This window comes from Excalfactoria chinensis, chromosome 2, assembly GCF_039878825.1.
Source record: "Excalfactoria chinensis isolate bCotChi1 chromosome 2, bCotChi1.hap2, whole genome shotgun sequence".
NCBI classification, from domain to species: domain Eukaryota; kingdom Metazoa; phylum Chordata; class Aves; order Galliformes; family Phasianidae; genus Excalfactoria; species Excalfactoria chinensis.
The window spans coordinates 115471135-115487353 of NC_092826.1; the positions used below are offsets into that span (position 1 = coordinate 115471135).

Genomic DNA, 16219 nt, shown 5'->3' on the forward strand with positions numbered 1-16219 from the left:
ACAAGAGACTCGTGACAAAAGGCAACGATTGGCAGCATTCCTTCCATTAAATCAGAGCGAGAAGGTGTCAAAGTGACAATTAAAACGGCAGTGTTTAAAAAAAGAGGCAAATGAGTTGAGCATAACTTCCTATTTTCACCTCAACGTTGTTACATGTCTGTTAATTAGAACAGATGTCTCCCTGATCTGTGCAAAACAGAAGAGGACCCGGGAAATGTGAAACACGTGCTCATCCACAAATATTACTAAATAAATATTACTAATTCCCATGTTCTGACAGCAAATCTTTTGCACTAAATGGAAAGACCTGGCAGTTCAGGATCCTGTCTTGCAGGGCATGGCTTACTCTGCAATACCCAAAGCTCAGATGGAATCATTTTCTCCTCCTTACACCTGCAAACACCTGGTTTATCCCAAGAAACACAAGCCTCTCCTCTTCCCCGCACACATTTTAGTTACACTTTATCCCCCCCAGGGCCCCTGTTTAGTTTATTTTGCTCACAGAGAAAAGACTCCATCAGTCACTAGCATTTGGTAAGCTCTTTAATGGCAAGCCTATGGTGTAACTACACTGTTGGATTTGACGCCTCAGCGGTGGGAGAGGAAAGAGGAAGGGAAGGATAGACAGGGCTCCACTGAAGGCTTACACCTGTTAAAGCATTGAACAAAAGAGCAACGTCCTTTGGCAACATGTCCCACAGCTTTGAAGTCCCATAGAGACAGAGATCTTCCAGTCAGAAGAACAAATGGTGGCAAGCACGTTAAGGACGGTCTTTGCACGGCATGGTCTAACATTATTCCTGCCTGACGTGTTGAGCTCTGACTGATCCCCACATCGTTAAAGGAAAACTCAACAACAAAAAGATGTTAATGACTAAAATCCGGGGTTGTCATTTCCACTGCCACCCCAAAGATGAAAGCAGACGTCCTTCATACACGGCGCTACCACAGATCTCTGCCTACAGGAGCAGCAGCATGTCAGTGCAGAAAGGAAATTTCAGAGTTCGATGTATTTTACATGAAACTAGACAGCTTTGTTGTAGTCAGTAGTAGCTCATTTGAAGACTGTTTCTTCACACTAAGGAACACCCTCTTTGTTAATCTGAGCATTTGTGACCAGGATGGTACAGACAGCGCTTTGTTACATGGCTTTGTGGGCACCAGGGTTTGTGATAACACAGATGTGTCTTCAGGTATTTTCTTCCTTAAAAACACCTCTTAGCTATGAGGGAAAAAAGCCGTGCCTAGAGCCTGTAAGTGATCATTTGGAACACTGAAGGAGTGACTGTGGCTAAGTGAGCAGGTTTCATTCTGCAGCATGCAGTGTGCTCTTGCCACAGACATCACATACCAACAATGCAACCGAGACTCAGAGGTCCAGAAAAAAACCCAAAGTGAGAGATTCTGGCCTCCAAACATTTCCTGTCAGAGATACGGACTCAATTTAGGGGTTCTCCTTATTTTAGCACCTGCTTTAGGAATGACCACCTCCAGCCTAGCCTGTCCCAGGGTGTGCAGCTCTCCACAATGCTCACGTGAAGGCTTCCAGCTTCAGCTGCCTGCACAGACAAGCTGCAGGGAGGTGGGGATGTCCTGCCAAAATTGGAAAGACGGAACAAAGCATTTCCCCATGGTCAGCAATTAACAGAAAGGGGCATGCAGCCAAAGCCCCCAAAAGGACCCTTACTGCTTTCCCTTGTCCTGTGAACAGCCTGCAGCCAACCAGCACTGAGACATGCCAGCTGGCTTACCAGTGACCTGCAGTCAGAGAGACCTCACTTTCTAGATGCCCAGCCAGGACAGCTTTAAAGGGGCCTGATTTTCAAAAGGTAGATCAGTTAGGTAGGCATCAGTCTCACACTCTTGTGAAAGGGATCTTCTTCACTCTGTCTGCTTTGTCTTTTCTGAAAGTGGGAAATTCAGAGGATTGAGAAGTACTGATGTTGGGTAAGGATGGACACGAGGAAAGGAAGGATCAGGAGTTAACCTTGCCTTCCACCACAGCTAAAGCTGACCACAAGCTGAGTGCCTGTGAAAGATCAAAAAAAAACAAGCTCAAAAAGGCTGCTGACTTGTTCTGTATGGCATGTTTCCAGAGCAATATCCATACTGTCACTGCAGTCAATATTCCTGTCCCAGTCTCATGTCCCAGCTTCCAGAGGAGAAAAGGCCAGTGACTTGCTAAGCAACCTTGCAGGCACATCTGCCCCCAGCCACCATCTCACGCAGCACACCTTACACATGACACTGCACCAAAACACAGCAGCCATACAGTCAGGTTGCCAAAGCATAACCAGCTTGGGCTGCTCCCCTACCAAGGAGCATTTTTACAAGCAGTCACCTTCCAAAGGCACTAAACAAAGAGGAACCAGCCCAGGGCAGAGCTGAAGAAGCCTGCGATCAGGCCATTGTGCTCAGGGACGCACTGCTCCTCAAATCTCTGTGAGGAGATAGTTTGACAGTGTTTTTTCTCAGTGCATTATGAGCAAATCCTGTTAAAGAGGTTTTTACTGCACACTTCATAAAGAAGCTTCCTGCTCCCTGCCTGTCACTCTGACCTGCTCACACCACCACAAATAATAACGCTGGAGAAGAGGAGAAGGCCTTTTAGTTTGCCTCTTCTCTACCCCTTCCTCCCTCATCAACTCAGTGTATTCATTGGGCCGGATGCAAGCAGAAACAAATAACTGTGCTCAAAGCCCTTGAACCGCCCAGAGCAATTTTAATAACTCACACACTGCGGAGGTTCAATAAGCAGATACTTTGCGGGTAGTTGGGGTGGTCTCCAAATCCCGGCATCTTCCCAGAAAGGTCCTTTTCCTGCACCCACTGAATTTCACAGAGGCCCAGCTGCTGAAATACAACCAAAGCTCAGAGCAGGGCAGTGGCAGAGCCCTACGTCCATGTTTTGTTATGGAGTCCCCACACCTGCAAGCATTTGAACATGTGTTCACAGGTGCAGCCTCCAGTCTAGCAGCCCAGCCATGGGCCTTGCTGCCCTCAGTGAATTACTGAATGGCTACCAACCCCAAAATGTAGAGGACTGAAGAAAAAATAAAACACAAATAAAATATGTAAATACTTTGTGATATGGCAAAGCCCATCCTGCATCTTCTTCATCGTTAGGTACGCATGGAACAAGTAACATGATCATACATACATGTATTTGGTCAAAGGAAGCAATAGCTATTCTTTGATAAAATATGTTCTATATTAATGCTCATTCACATTTAATACACACGTCACTTACGTTTTCTATGTATAAAATTCCAGTTTATTGTTAGCGTTGCCTGGCAGTGCTTCAGTACAGCAGTGAGGCTGCACATTCTGCTCCCAGCAGATGGGTGGGACACGAGTGTGCAGCTTTCTGCAGGGCTGAGCCTCATGCAGCCTCCAGAGTTGTGTCTGAATGCTGGTTGTAGTGGGGGCTTAGCAGAACAGCCCCCACCTACCAAACACCTGCGCTCTGGTGGACAGATCACTCCGATGGCACATGGCACTCCAGAAAAAGTGAGTTAGTGAATGCAGAAAATAATATATCTACATGATTTACAGCTTTACGTTTGCATACATCCATATTAATGTTCAACCGCTCATTAACAATTCAATCAATAGTTTGTGCTACTGTAAATTACATCTTGCTTGGCACTGCAGCAGAGGGAAGCCAGCCCCAAAAGATCCATCTGTACGAGCCATAACCAAAGCAATGGATGCTACAAAGAGAAAGCTTCTCCTGAAGCAAGGCCCTTCCTACGGTTATGGCATCTTTTTTTCATGGGGAGGAACAAGAACTCAGGGACCTAAAGCAGGGATGGAACCCACTGTTCTTACACTTCATATTTGTAAGCAAAAAGCCTATTGCTGCTGCACAGTGTTAAACAATGAACTGCCACAGTTCTCACATCACTAGTCCATAGAAAATGTGTTGCAACTACCATGTTTATGCCTGCATGCCAAAAGAATGTACAAAGTTTCACTGAGCTCTGTTTCTCTTCCGTTCTTTTCTATATTCTTAAACCTGAACTTTGAAAGCATTGCAGACATTTCTGTGCGGAATCGGGTACCGCACGCCGTCCTGGTTATGGAAGGTCTTTGCCTCAGGCTGGAAAAGTCAGGTGCTCTGCACCTCTCAACCCATCATCAGAAATGTAAATCCCCAAGAAAACTTCCTCTCTTAAGTAATCTTGAAAAATAAAAGTCTTTTAAAAGTCTATGGAAAAGGAGATGTTGTTACCAACGGGGGTTTTCAAAGTGGTGTGAGCTGTTTCTGGGAACTGTCCTATCATTTTCTCTTCGCTCCCTTTTTGTTTTTATAAAGCTAATTCTGTATAAAAGGGCTTTTGAAGCGCGTGACCTTCATTTTGCCATTTAAAAAGAATCTGGAAGGAAGGAGTAAATTCAGAAACACAATGATCAATCACAGAAAACGGATGTCTTACAACAGCATCGCTCTGATTCTTGTATCTTCAGTACAAAAGGCATGTAAATAAAGAGACCCTGCATCTTCACAGTCTGGCACTCATTGGAGCCACTTAAACCTAAGCAAAGTAGGTATCAAATATGGGGGGCCTCCTGCTTGGGTAGTATTTTAGCTCCCCTTGTCAGAGGTGGAAATGCCCAGATTAGCTCAAAGGCCCACAGGGAGGAAAAGGTCCAGCATAATGTTACAAGCTGGTTTATACACCTATGGCTTCCAAGTTAAGTTGCACTTCAATTGGCAACGCTGCAAGATCTGTGTAGTAATTTATCAATGTTTTCAAAATAGTGAAGCTTACAATTGGTTTTCGTGCACACATGGGATATGCAATGGCTGTTTATAATTGGTAGAATTTGTACAAAAACAGTATTTGGCTTTGGGTTAAATGGCGTGAGAGAACCCAGATTCATTCTGATATGTACTGTCAATACCAGAGCCCTGACTGCTCCCAGTTATGAATCCAATCACTTGTAAACCCAGGTGTCAGTAAAATGACATTAACAGGTCCAACACAAATACTCCCCGGTCTTCTCACTCCCCATCATTTTAGCTGAGCTTCCATGTGCATTTCTGCAGCACTGACCACTATTAAACTAGTGTATTTCAGGAGAAACTTCTCAAAGTCTGGTGCTCTGTCTGGCAGGGAGCCACCAACCACAGCTGTTGAACTAAAAAGAAAAGTGCTGGTTGCATCGACTCTCTGCACCAATTTCCCCGAGAGGTGACGTGCAAGGAGTACTCAGCACGGCAGCCCTGCAGTCCCTACATTCAAGGCAATCCTACATTCATGTCAGTGAACGTTACTCTCAAACACAAATCAAGGAGACGGTCAGCAACAAAACTACTTCTAGACTGGTAATGGCAGAATACTACCAAGACAACTCCATAGAAACTCCACTGAAGCAGGAGCAAAATTCAGGTCACTTCTTAGCAAAGCCCATCACAGATTGTTATTATTATTATTTTTTTTTAAATAAACATTTCATAAAACTTGTATCCTGGGAGCCAGATATCCCTCGTGTGATGCGCTAAATTGAACAGGCTAATGTGGGACTATCTGACCCCACCTGGTACCACAGGATTCCCAATTTTTCAGCTGCTCTGAAAATTACTGCTGACTGACACCCATTTGTTGGTGATCCGCTTCTGGTTCCTCTTCTTCCATATCTGCATTATATTCTTCAAATGCATCATCATCAACATCCGGAAGCCCGAGTAGCTACAAGGAAGAGAAAATATGGTGTAACAGCAAATTACGCACTCATGTTGTTTCACTGCACATCTTCCCACAGTACCTAGATGCCACTTCTTAGAAATTCAAATCCTAGAATAACAGCATTACATAACTATCTCGACTCTCTTTCTCTCCCTCATGCGACGACAGAGAAAGATTTGAAAATGCATCCTTACAGCAAATGAAGTGCTCAGAGACCAGAAGATAAATAAAACCAAAGCAAAGCTCATTCAAAGAGCTCTGCCTTTTTCCCTGAGGTCATATCACAGTTTTTGAGTGTTTAGACTGGGCAGTGGCTTAACTTCAGAACAAACCATGATCACACTGCAGCGGTATTAATTTGATTTAAGATCGTGTTCAGTAACCATCCAAAAAAAGAAACAATCCACATGCAGAATTGATAGTGCCCCTAAAACCCTGAAGATCCCACCGCGTTAAGTGCTTCTCTTAAACTCTTTATTCCATTACACCTGCGTGCTAGGTGAAGCAATCTCCATAAGAAATACTGTGTATTCAATTCAAAGTTGCCCAAATCCCTTTATATTTCCGACCAGGGAAGATGAGCTAGCCCAAATCTAATTTTCAGTGTCTGGATACCTCCATCCGACGGCTCACACTTCTGCAATGGCATTTGTTTGCCACAGGAAAAGGAGCAAATAGAAGTGCTTGAACTTTTCCCCTCCCCTCCAAAAGGCTGCCAAGCCAACAGAAGTCAGGAAGACAGATGAACCTAATAATAAGCAAACTAATGTATCTGTTCTGGAAATCTCATATTGGAATCCTACACTACCAGCTGTTAAAAACCTCAAAGCAAAATCACGCGCCAGGCATTATTTGGAATAGTACGTATTGAGCTTGCTAGGGCTGGAAGAGCAGCACAGCCACGTGCAACACCCTGTTTGGAGTGTGACACAGCTGCTGTCTCTCAAAAGAGACAAAACCTGGAAAAATCAAGGCAGTGATGCTTGCTCGGTGGTAATATGCAAATGAGAAGGCCGTGACGAGGCAGATGTTTAGTTGAATTTTGATTTGAATTTAGTCCACGATCAACACTCTGAATTGTTAGGCGGATATAAAGCCGATACACAGCATCAGCCTCTGGGTCCATGCATTCTTCAACGTCACCATGAGAAAACCATTTGTTCAGTTGCAGGGCTTCTCGGCATTGAAATGGAAGGAGAATTTGCTGACTAACCCCCCTCCCTCGCATTTTAAAAATGCCTGAAGAGGGACCCCAAGTGTTCTTGCTTTCTGAGCAGAACAAACAGTAAATACTCCAATGCACGCCTATTCTTCACATCTTACATTCAGCTGCATAACATGAATGTAAAACTACGTGGTTCATTTTCAGCATGTGGGGGCTTTCATTCTGAAGCTAAAATTAAAACGCTTTTTCAAAGCAAGGCCTCTACACTTTTTTTATCCGTCAGAATTATTTTCGCTCAACTGAGATTTGGTGCATTCAAATTAGATTTGTGTGTGGCATTGCTCTGTTTACATCAGCCAGCAGAAAGAGCTTTGATCACATTTTTTTTTGCCCAGCTCCAGTTATAATTCCTCCCTGATTTGCAGGGAAATGAGCCATAGGAGTGAGAGCCTCATCTTGGTGTTATGGAGACCGGGAGCCTTTTGGGTATGCAAAAGTAGCACAAAACCTCACAGCATACACCAGGAGAACCATGAGGACATGCATAAGCCTCCAGGTCTCTGTCATGCCTCCCCCCTCCTGCCTTCAGGACACACAGCTCTCCTCTCCCAGGAGTGGCAAACATCAGGGTGATGCCACCCACCTTAGGCAGGTTTTACAAAAGAAGATGAGAAACATGGTGTAAACTGGCCCCAGAGTGACTCTCATGTTTGCTTCTGGTCTGTATCTGCTACATAGCAGTCTGGAAAGGATTTTAATGGAGAGCAGAATCAAGGAGGGAAGAGGCAGGCAAAAGGAACAAAGGTGGCAGGTGGTGGAATGCATGGGGAGGAGGACAGGGAGGGTGGTGAGGAAAGAAGGAGGACAACAGCCTGCAGCAGCACAGCATGAACTACGGCTACTTATTCCTACTGGCCAAACTACCCATCTGCTGGGTACTTCTTGGAAGTAAAGGGGAAGTAAGCGGGACGTGCATGAATTCAAGCACTCAGGCTAAGTGGCTTTTACACAGCAGACTCCCCTCTCTGGACACAGGCTTTTAGATCAAAGGTAACTACAATCCATGAGTCCAGCAGTTTGCTGCTAAGTTTTATGACTCACATTTTGGTTCTCTGCAAACTCTTGAGGTTGGTGCCATTTTCCCTCAGGCATTTTTTTTATTTCCACATCTTTCTTAACTCTTTCAAAGCATCCTAATGCAAATAACCTAGTAGCTTTTACATCTCAGACTCAGGAAACAAGCAATGCATCCTACCAGAAGCTGACATACAAGCACACTGAAAAACAACCCAAGTACACAAAAGAGCCCTAGCACACCATGGGATGCTGTACAGAGGTTATGTGCTTCAGTTGCAGCTCGGTGTGAAGGGATTCCAGGTGGATGTGCTTAGAAGCACGGACACCTCTGTCTGATCCCTCATCTCCCTGCCAAAGGCTTTTAAAACTGCCTGATCATCTTGGATGTCCAGCTGGAAACACACAGGGGAACCTATCAGAAAGAGCACACCAAACTCCACAAATCTGCTCCCTTCTCAGCCTCTCAGACTGAGTACCCAAGATCATGGGGTGCTTCAGAAAAGCATGATCTGATCTTTAGCTTTCCCTACGCTGCTGTTTTTCAAACGGCAATCAGCCAGACCTTCCTCTTACAGTGAGCTTTGTTTGGATACTGGGGAAGAAACAAACTGTAAATGCACCATTACCTCCACACTCACAGCAAGGCTTTTTCATTAACAAAACAGGTCTGGCAAAGAAAGGACGGGGGATGGAGGGAAGGAGTGCCAAGGATACCATTTCCCAGTACTGATTGGTTCCATTTTGATAAAGGCATGAGGGTGTACGATCGGTGAGATACTGGAGCAGGCTGCCCAGGGTGGTTGGGGATGCCCCGTCCCTGGAAGTGTTCAAGGCCAGGCTGGATGGGGCCCTGGACAACCTGATCTAGTAAACATGGAAGTCTGGTGGTCCTGCCAGGCAGGGGGTTGGAGCTTCATGATCCTTGATGTCCCATCCAACCCGGGTCATTCTGTGATTCTGTGATAACTGTTTCCATATATCCATAATACCACACTTCACTTTTTAAGTGAATCATGGTTCTGTGTGTCTGCTATTTTTAATTATTACATTAGGGGAGATACATCAGTACATTTCTCATTAGACTTGTCAACACACAGCCAGACACTGAATAATAAAACCAGTTCCATTACACTGATGTAAACCTCTCAGTATCTTAGTGAAAGGTGAATCTCATAAACAATCTTTGTGGTACAATCCAGGGAAAATGAAGAGGTACTTGGCTGCAGTCTGCTAGAGGGCTCTAGGAATGGAGGGTGTTCTTGAGCAGAGGAAAAGCACCGTGAAATTCAACAGTCAGCAAGCAATGCTAGAAAAAAATCAGATTATAACTAAAAGAGTTTTTGGACGAGAGTATAACTAATGATGAGAAGGAAAACTGCCCATTAGTGTTGCACTCATTAAGTCACCGGAAGTCTTCACATCAAGACTGGATGTCTTGGTAAAGACGTGTTCCAGATTAACTACCGCTTGTGAGCTTGGCTATAGGAATCACTGGGTAAATGCTAACGAAGCACCCAGACTAAACGAGCATCATGGTTCCCTCGGCTTTGATTTTTTTATCCCAAAGAGTAGCTTAACTCAGTTTGACTGAAGCCAATTTCTCAGCAACTTAAGCTACACTGAAATAAATGCGGTTTAAAATGAAGTAACTGATCTGTACCAATTCAATTAAGTCCTTTTGAAGTCCTCTTTAGTTAAACCGATGCAAGTTTCTCCTCAAAGACACAGCTTTCCTGAGTAGGAGAAAACAGCCATGAAAATAACCAAGAGCTAAATATTGTCCTGGGAAGAATATTTGTATTTTTGTATGTTTTCAAAATGACAAACAGCTGTACTGAAGGATCAGATTTCCAGTCCTTTCTAAGAAAAGCGTGCATCTGTTCTATTTATTTCCAGTCTCTCAAGGATTAAAATCACGCTCTTTCATGTCAACCAGCTGTGGCTTTCCACGGCAATACAAGGGTGTAACATGGGGAGGTCCCATGTTTTCCTAACACTACTCCCTCTCGCTCTAAATACTTGGGGTAAATTTTCAGTCTTTGTGATTAGCCAGTCAGGAAAACTGAGGAGGGAAAGCTGTCTGCGTGCTGAGTTTCTGATCAGCTTTGCCATGGCCATCAAGTGAACCAAGGGCCTGCCAATGAAGCTCCACCCAGATGCCCAGCCCAAGTCACGTCAAAATCAGTGAGTTACCAGCAGTCAAGCTTCAATTATTGTATTTAATTATTAAATTTACTGTAGTTGTTGTATCTAAGCAACCCTTTCCAAAAGAGAGGCTGTGCAAAAGGAGCGTTTGGCAAAAAAAAAGAAAAAAAGAAGAAAAAAAAAAGGAAGCACAGCGGCCAGCCCAACAAAGTCACCTCACCCTAACAAAATCCAGGCATCAACCCAAATCTTGGTGATACATAAGGTCAGAGAAGGCTGAGTAGCAGCAAACCAGCCAAACAAAAGCCTCCTTCCCACAAAACCCAGCTTCTGCTTCAGCCTCTTCCCCAGCACAGAACAGAAGCATGGAGTCATTAAGGCTGGAAAAGCTATCTAAGATCATCCAGTCCAACCACCAGCCCATCACTACCATACCACTAAACCACATTCCTCAGTGCCACATCCACACAGTTATTGAACACCTCCAGGAATGGCATCTCCATCACCTCCCTGGGCAGTCTGTGCCACTGCCTCACAGCTCCTTCTCAGAAGAAATCTGTCTGAATGTTCAACCTGAACCTCTCTGGCATGACTTAAGGCCATTCCCTCTCATCCTAAAATTTGCAGTTATCAGATAGAGGCTGACATGCTAACACCCCAGTGCCTGAGAGAAGCAAGCTGCTGCAGAAGGGAAGTGGCTTTGCTCCATCCAGTGTGGCCATACTGACAGTCACAGACAACTGACAACACTTGGAAGTAAAACAGAGGCACTTACAGGTCTGAAGGATTTGAAGACTTTTTCCAGTATTTCATGGAGTGTCTTTTTCCCACAGGAAGAGATGTAATCCTGCGCGAGCTGCAGAAAAGGTAAGCAGTCCTCACTCTCACTCCAGACGTGCTGAAAGCCAACAGCAATACAAGAAAGAGGTGTTAACAGGGGCCCACGCTGACCTCTCCATGGGTTTTTAAAAGGTGATGGATCATAAACATCTGCCAAAGTACACCAAGCCCCCAGGTTCAAATCTGCACTGGGGGCTGGATCAGAAGCCAGGCTTCTGGGGAGGAACTTTGATTTTATTGACACCAAGAAATGGGAGAGAAAATCCCTAGTGACTGCGCTGGCAACATGCTTTGTATGCACACGTGTTTTACAGGCAGAGGTGCCTTCTTTGATATTAGCCATGTTTAGACCTGGAAGTCACATTGGGTGTTCTCATTAATAACCTGCTGCTGAATCTTCTCCTAGAGATTTGCTCCCCCTAGGCCTTGGGAGCCACATTTAAACCCAATTGGGATATTCCTCTCCTCTTGCTCGAGAGAAGCTAACTCCCCATCCTGGCTTTGTGAAGCCTCTCCCAAAAATGCTGCTGCTGCTCTGAGGCTGTTTGAAATGGAGAGCTGATGGGTGGGAGCACTCTGACAGCGCTGCTCCTTGCTCACAAGTGTGGCTCACAGCAATTTAATGTGCACTCTCAAAGACCTTTACCCTGAAGTCTTGTTGGACAGGACTGTCTTACAAAGACAAGTGGAACACCGCAAGAATTGTTGGAGACACTTAAATTGTTGGAGACACTTAGACCTCCATTTCTGCATGGCAATTCTTTTCCCCAAAGTGCTGTACAGCTTTTTACTGTGCTATAAACAGCAGGTTATGCTTCAGTGGGGACAGGAGAGGGTTTCTCTGAAGCTTAACTAATGCTCAGAGAAAGAGTAAGAACCACACACGTCCATCCCCAACGCAGGGCTCGCAGGCTGCCTCCCTGCTCAGCAGTGAGCCAGGGATGCAGTTTTCCATTTGTCTAACACAAACACTACTTAACATCACTGAAGTTGTGCCTTTAAGGCAAAAGCAGCAATCAGCCTCGCTACTGACCTCACTCAACCTGCATAACCGCAGCAAAATGGTATGCTAAGAAAAATCCCTGTCTTACAGAGTAGGTTCGACTTGTTCCAGGCACCCAGAGTTATCTCTTGGCAGTCTGGCAGCCCTCAAAAACACATACCACAGGTCTCACCATACCCCATGCCATTTCGCAGCCATGGGCCTTGCGCTCCTACAAACATACAAGCAGCTCCTGTTTCAAGAAAAAAAAAAAAAAAAGCCTGGCTTTGGGATTGTTATGGCCTAAAAAGGCAGGAAGTACATTAAATGGACTCAGATGAACCCTTTTAAAAATACCAATGAGCTCTTATCCAAATCACAACATTGTAACAACAGCCTGGAGATTTTGGAGGTCTGGCTCGTGATTTCTTAATGTTCAAGCAATAACCTTTTTATTGCTTCTAATCTTTGTGCCAAATATAAGGCCTGAATGTTACAGGTCAGCAGTTTGGTTTTTGTGCTGAATAATTGTTTATATGCACGTAATGATCACGACTGTTAACATCCTGGTTCTTGTTTAAGCTGTGGCTTCTTTCAGCGATGAGATCTACAAGCAGGGGCTTCTATATCCACAAAAATCAGGCCTTGCCCTTTTATAACTAACAGCTAGTTTGCTTCCAGGGAAAGTTGACCACGTGTCATCCTACCATGTTTTTACAAAGTCTTTTTCATTTTGCAGTCTCCACATTTCAGTCTCCAGCAGGGATGTGCCAGCAGTAGCAGAGAATAAGATGATGGAGCGCAGGGAGAAAACCTGAGCAATCCATTGTTCAGCCTTTGAAGAGACATATGCATGATATCACAAGGCAACAAACAAGTAAGGCTTCCACCAGTTTCCTTGCCAGCGGATTTAAAGCTGTGGCTGCGGCAACACGGACAAACTGAAACCATCACCTGCCATCAGCTTATGGAAAATATTCATGACCTCTGCTCTAAAATATTGACAGGAAATCTTGCAACCAGGTGTCATAATGTTTTTATTTGCTTGATCAGTTACTTTGAATATCAGCAATAACAAGGTGGCAAAACAAATGTCAAGACTGTAAGGAATAGCTCCTCAACCCTCACCCACATCACTTACGGCTGTACAAGTCCAATTAATCTTCTGAGAACACCACGAACCTTGGGAGCTAAACTGTCCATAGCTCAGCTGTCCAAAATGCTGATTCGGTGCGTTTTAGCATCCAGGACGTGCTGACAGTGGGCTCCTAAACGGGTCACCTGCACCCCCAGCATGCTGAAAGACCCAGCCCAGAGGCACCTTTCCAGGAAATCAAAATTGTACAGTCCTGGTGATCTCAGGTTTTATACAAGATCCCGTTTTTATCTCCCAGATTGCTTCTTGGCAACCTTGCCTTGTCTTTCTCCTCTTTTAAGCTCAGCATGCTTGTAACTTCCTCCTCATAAGTGAGTTATCATGGACTTCACTGGCACCTCCTACATAGTCTTTAAAGTCATATTATTATGAAATGAGGACATAAAGAAAGAGAACAAGAATACCAGGCACCAGATGCAGGTTAAACATAAGGCTCCTTTGTAAGACCTGTAAGACTAACACATCACAAAGTCTACCACTGGTCCTATTTCCTTGCTCTGTCATGCTCTTCCATCTTACCAGAGCTGTGCAACTCAAGGGGCTCAGCTGCAAATGAGAATCAGTCCCATGGCCCACATTAAGCCTCCTTAAAATAAAGCCCAGCTTGTAATTGCATATAGAAAGCAAACATAGTTTGGAACATGAAAAATAAGATAGGGAAGGATAGGATAGGATAGAACAGAGCTGCAAAAAGGCAGCAAACCAAGATAGCTGAGCTGGGAGTATAAGTGAAGGGCCCACAGTGCACTCGGAGCAGAAACGATGGTGCTGGTGAACGATGCTGGTGAACCACCTCATCAGCAGTTCTTAATCGTACTAAGGAAACATCATCAACAAGAAAAGAATTAAGCATTCTACCTTGAAAGTCTTGTTAATAGGAAAAGTGCTTTCAGCGGTAATGCCGTAAGAAAGAAACGTAGCCCTTCTGCTTGGTTTTGCCTTCAGGTGGGAGTCCTTCCCAACCAGCCCAGTCCTGCTGCCAGACTCATGCAGGGCCCAGCACGGCCTCCTGCTGCAGGTGGGCACTGGTCACACTGGGGCTGCCCTGGCACAGTGGTCCCACATGTCTTGGCAGAAGCAGAGCTCATCCTGGGTCGCTTCCCTCAGGATCCAGCACAGTTCTCTGCCCAACGTGGCAAGCATGCATCCTGCTCACCACGACCTGCCCTCTTGCTTGGCTGCTCTTTGTCTCATGGAGCCGGCTGTCAAATTCCTCTCTGCTCATCTGCAGGGTTGGGAATTCTTCAGTATCTCCCAAGCAGGACTAGGGCTGGAAGTTGCTGCAGGAAGAGCACGAGCCGCAGCTCCGACGTTCCTCCGGGAGCTATCAGAAACGCAGTCCTTTAATGCACCCGACCGGCGCTCTACACACCCACCAGTGAGGAGCCGGAGTCGGACCCGATGTTCCTTATGGTTCCCTTCCAACTCGGGATATTCTACGACTGCGTGACACCCTCAGCGGCGAGGATGCTCTCCCCAGCGAGGCAGGGGCCGGCAGCGGACACCCCAGCACCACAACTCGCTGCCCAACTCGGCGGGGCCCGGCGGGAGGAGCCGCACCTGCCCGGGGTGCAGCAGGGGCGGCCCTGCTGTCATCCCGACTCCATTTTATCCCTGCCCATTCTCCATTTGCCACACGGCCCTGCGAGACCCCAGTCAAACCCGGGCAGCACGGCGGGGGCTTTTGTGGAGGGGGGGTGCTGAGGAGCGGCGTACGTGTGTGTGTGTGGGGTGCATCGCGCCCCGTGCTCCCGGCGGCTGAAGGGAGGAGGGGGGTGTCTGTCCGTGCCCTGCCCGCGGGGCCGCCCCGCACCGGCCAACGACTCCATCTTGCAGCTTTCGGTGCTCGCACGGAGGGTTCCCCCTGCCCGCAGCCCCCCCCTCCCCCCCGGCACCGAGGACCTCCCCCCGAGGCCGGGCAGCGCGGCCCCCCCCATCCCCGGGCTCTAACACCCCCGTCCCGCGGTCACTCACGAAATTGTCTCCGCAGGCGGCCTCCGGGCACAGCACGTAGAAAGAGACGCCGGGCTCGGCGTAGAAGTCCATGCGGCGCTCCGTCTCCTCGGCGGCGATGAGCTGGAAGGGCGTGCGGGCGCACCATCGCTCCGCAGCCTCCGCCAGCGCCTCGAAAGCCATCGCCGCCGCCGCGCTCCTCGCTCCGCGCCCGCCCCCGCCGCGCCCCCGCCCCGCTGAGGTGCCGGGGTGGCCCGCGGGGAAGTGGGGGGGAGGGAGGCGGCGGGCGGTGGGCCGGGCCTGGCCGCCCCCCGGCGAGCTGCGAGGGAGGGGGCGCCTCGGAGCACGCCGCCCCCCAGAGCCCGCTCTTCGGGTTCGCTTCTGCCTCGCCGGCGCCTCGCCAGGATTCGGGGCTGTTCGGGAGGACGCGAGGCGCTCCGAGCCGAGCGGTTGGTGCGGCTCCGCTCGGCAGAAGGCAGCAGGCGCGGTGCGCCGTCCGAACCGTGACGCCGGGAAGTCTGACGTGACAGCCCGTCTGCCTCAGCTCCCGGACTCTGTGGTGTCCTCCAGGCGCTTGGCCTGGGCCCGTCGCACCGCGCCGAGCAGGCGAGCAGGGCTCGGGGCTGTCGGAGCAAAGGAGCCCCCATCCCGCTGCCGCTGCCGAAGGGGGCAGTGACCCAGCAGAAAACCCCAGTATGAGCACAGCAGCGCGGTGCTGGGAGGGCTGGGACTTGTGCGCATACAAAGCCAGGAAGGATGCAGCGTTTTGGCATCCATCTGCAATGGCAATTTCAGACAGATCATGTCCCGGATAGTGCCTATGGCCTCCGTGCACCTCCAGAGCCCCTTGTGAACCCCTTTTTATCCCTTAAGACACCACTCTGATGTGTGCTATGCTTGTTAGCTCCCTTCCATGGGGTATGGAAGCTGGCAGGTTCCACTGAGACGTTAAATGCCTTAATGCAGCAAGTGCTGCTAAGCCTGTGTTAGTTTGATGTCATCGATGAATCTCAGAGCCACAGAATAGCAGGAGTTAGAGGGGACCTCAAGGGATCATTGAGTCCAACACCCTGCTAAAGCAGGTACCCTACAACAGGTCACACAGGTAGGGTCTTGAATATCTCCATACAAGGAGACTCCATAACCTCTCTGGGCAGCCTGTTCCAGTACTCCATCACCCTTACCATAAACAAGTTCTTTTGTATGTT

General features: G+C 47.4%; 1 protein-coding gene across 1 annotated transcript; it reads right to left on the reverse strand.

Annotated features, from left to right (window-relative positions):
- Positions 1-525: 525 nt before the first annotated feature.
- MTURN (maturin, neural progenitor differentiation regulator homolog) lies at positions 526-15501 on the reverse strand. The gene is made up of 3 exons (XM_072327371.1): positions 15033-15501; positions 10856-10978; positions 526-5696 (listed from the first exon to the last, which is right to left on the reverse strand). The coding sequence occupies exons 1-3, from the start codon at positions 15192-15194 to the stop codon at positions 5586-5588; spliced, it is 396 nt and encodes a 131-aa protein (XP_072183472.1). The 5' UTR covers positions 15195-15501; the 3' UTR covers positions 526-5585.
- Between the last annotated feature and the right edge of the window lie 718 nt (positions 15502-16219).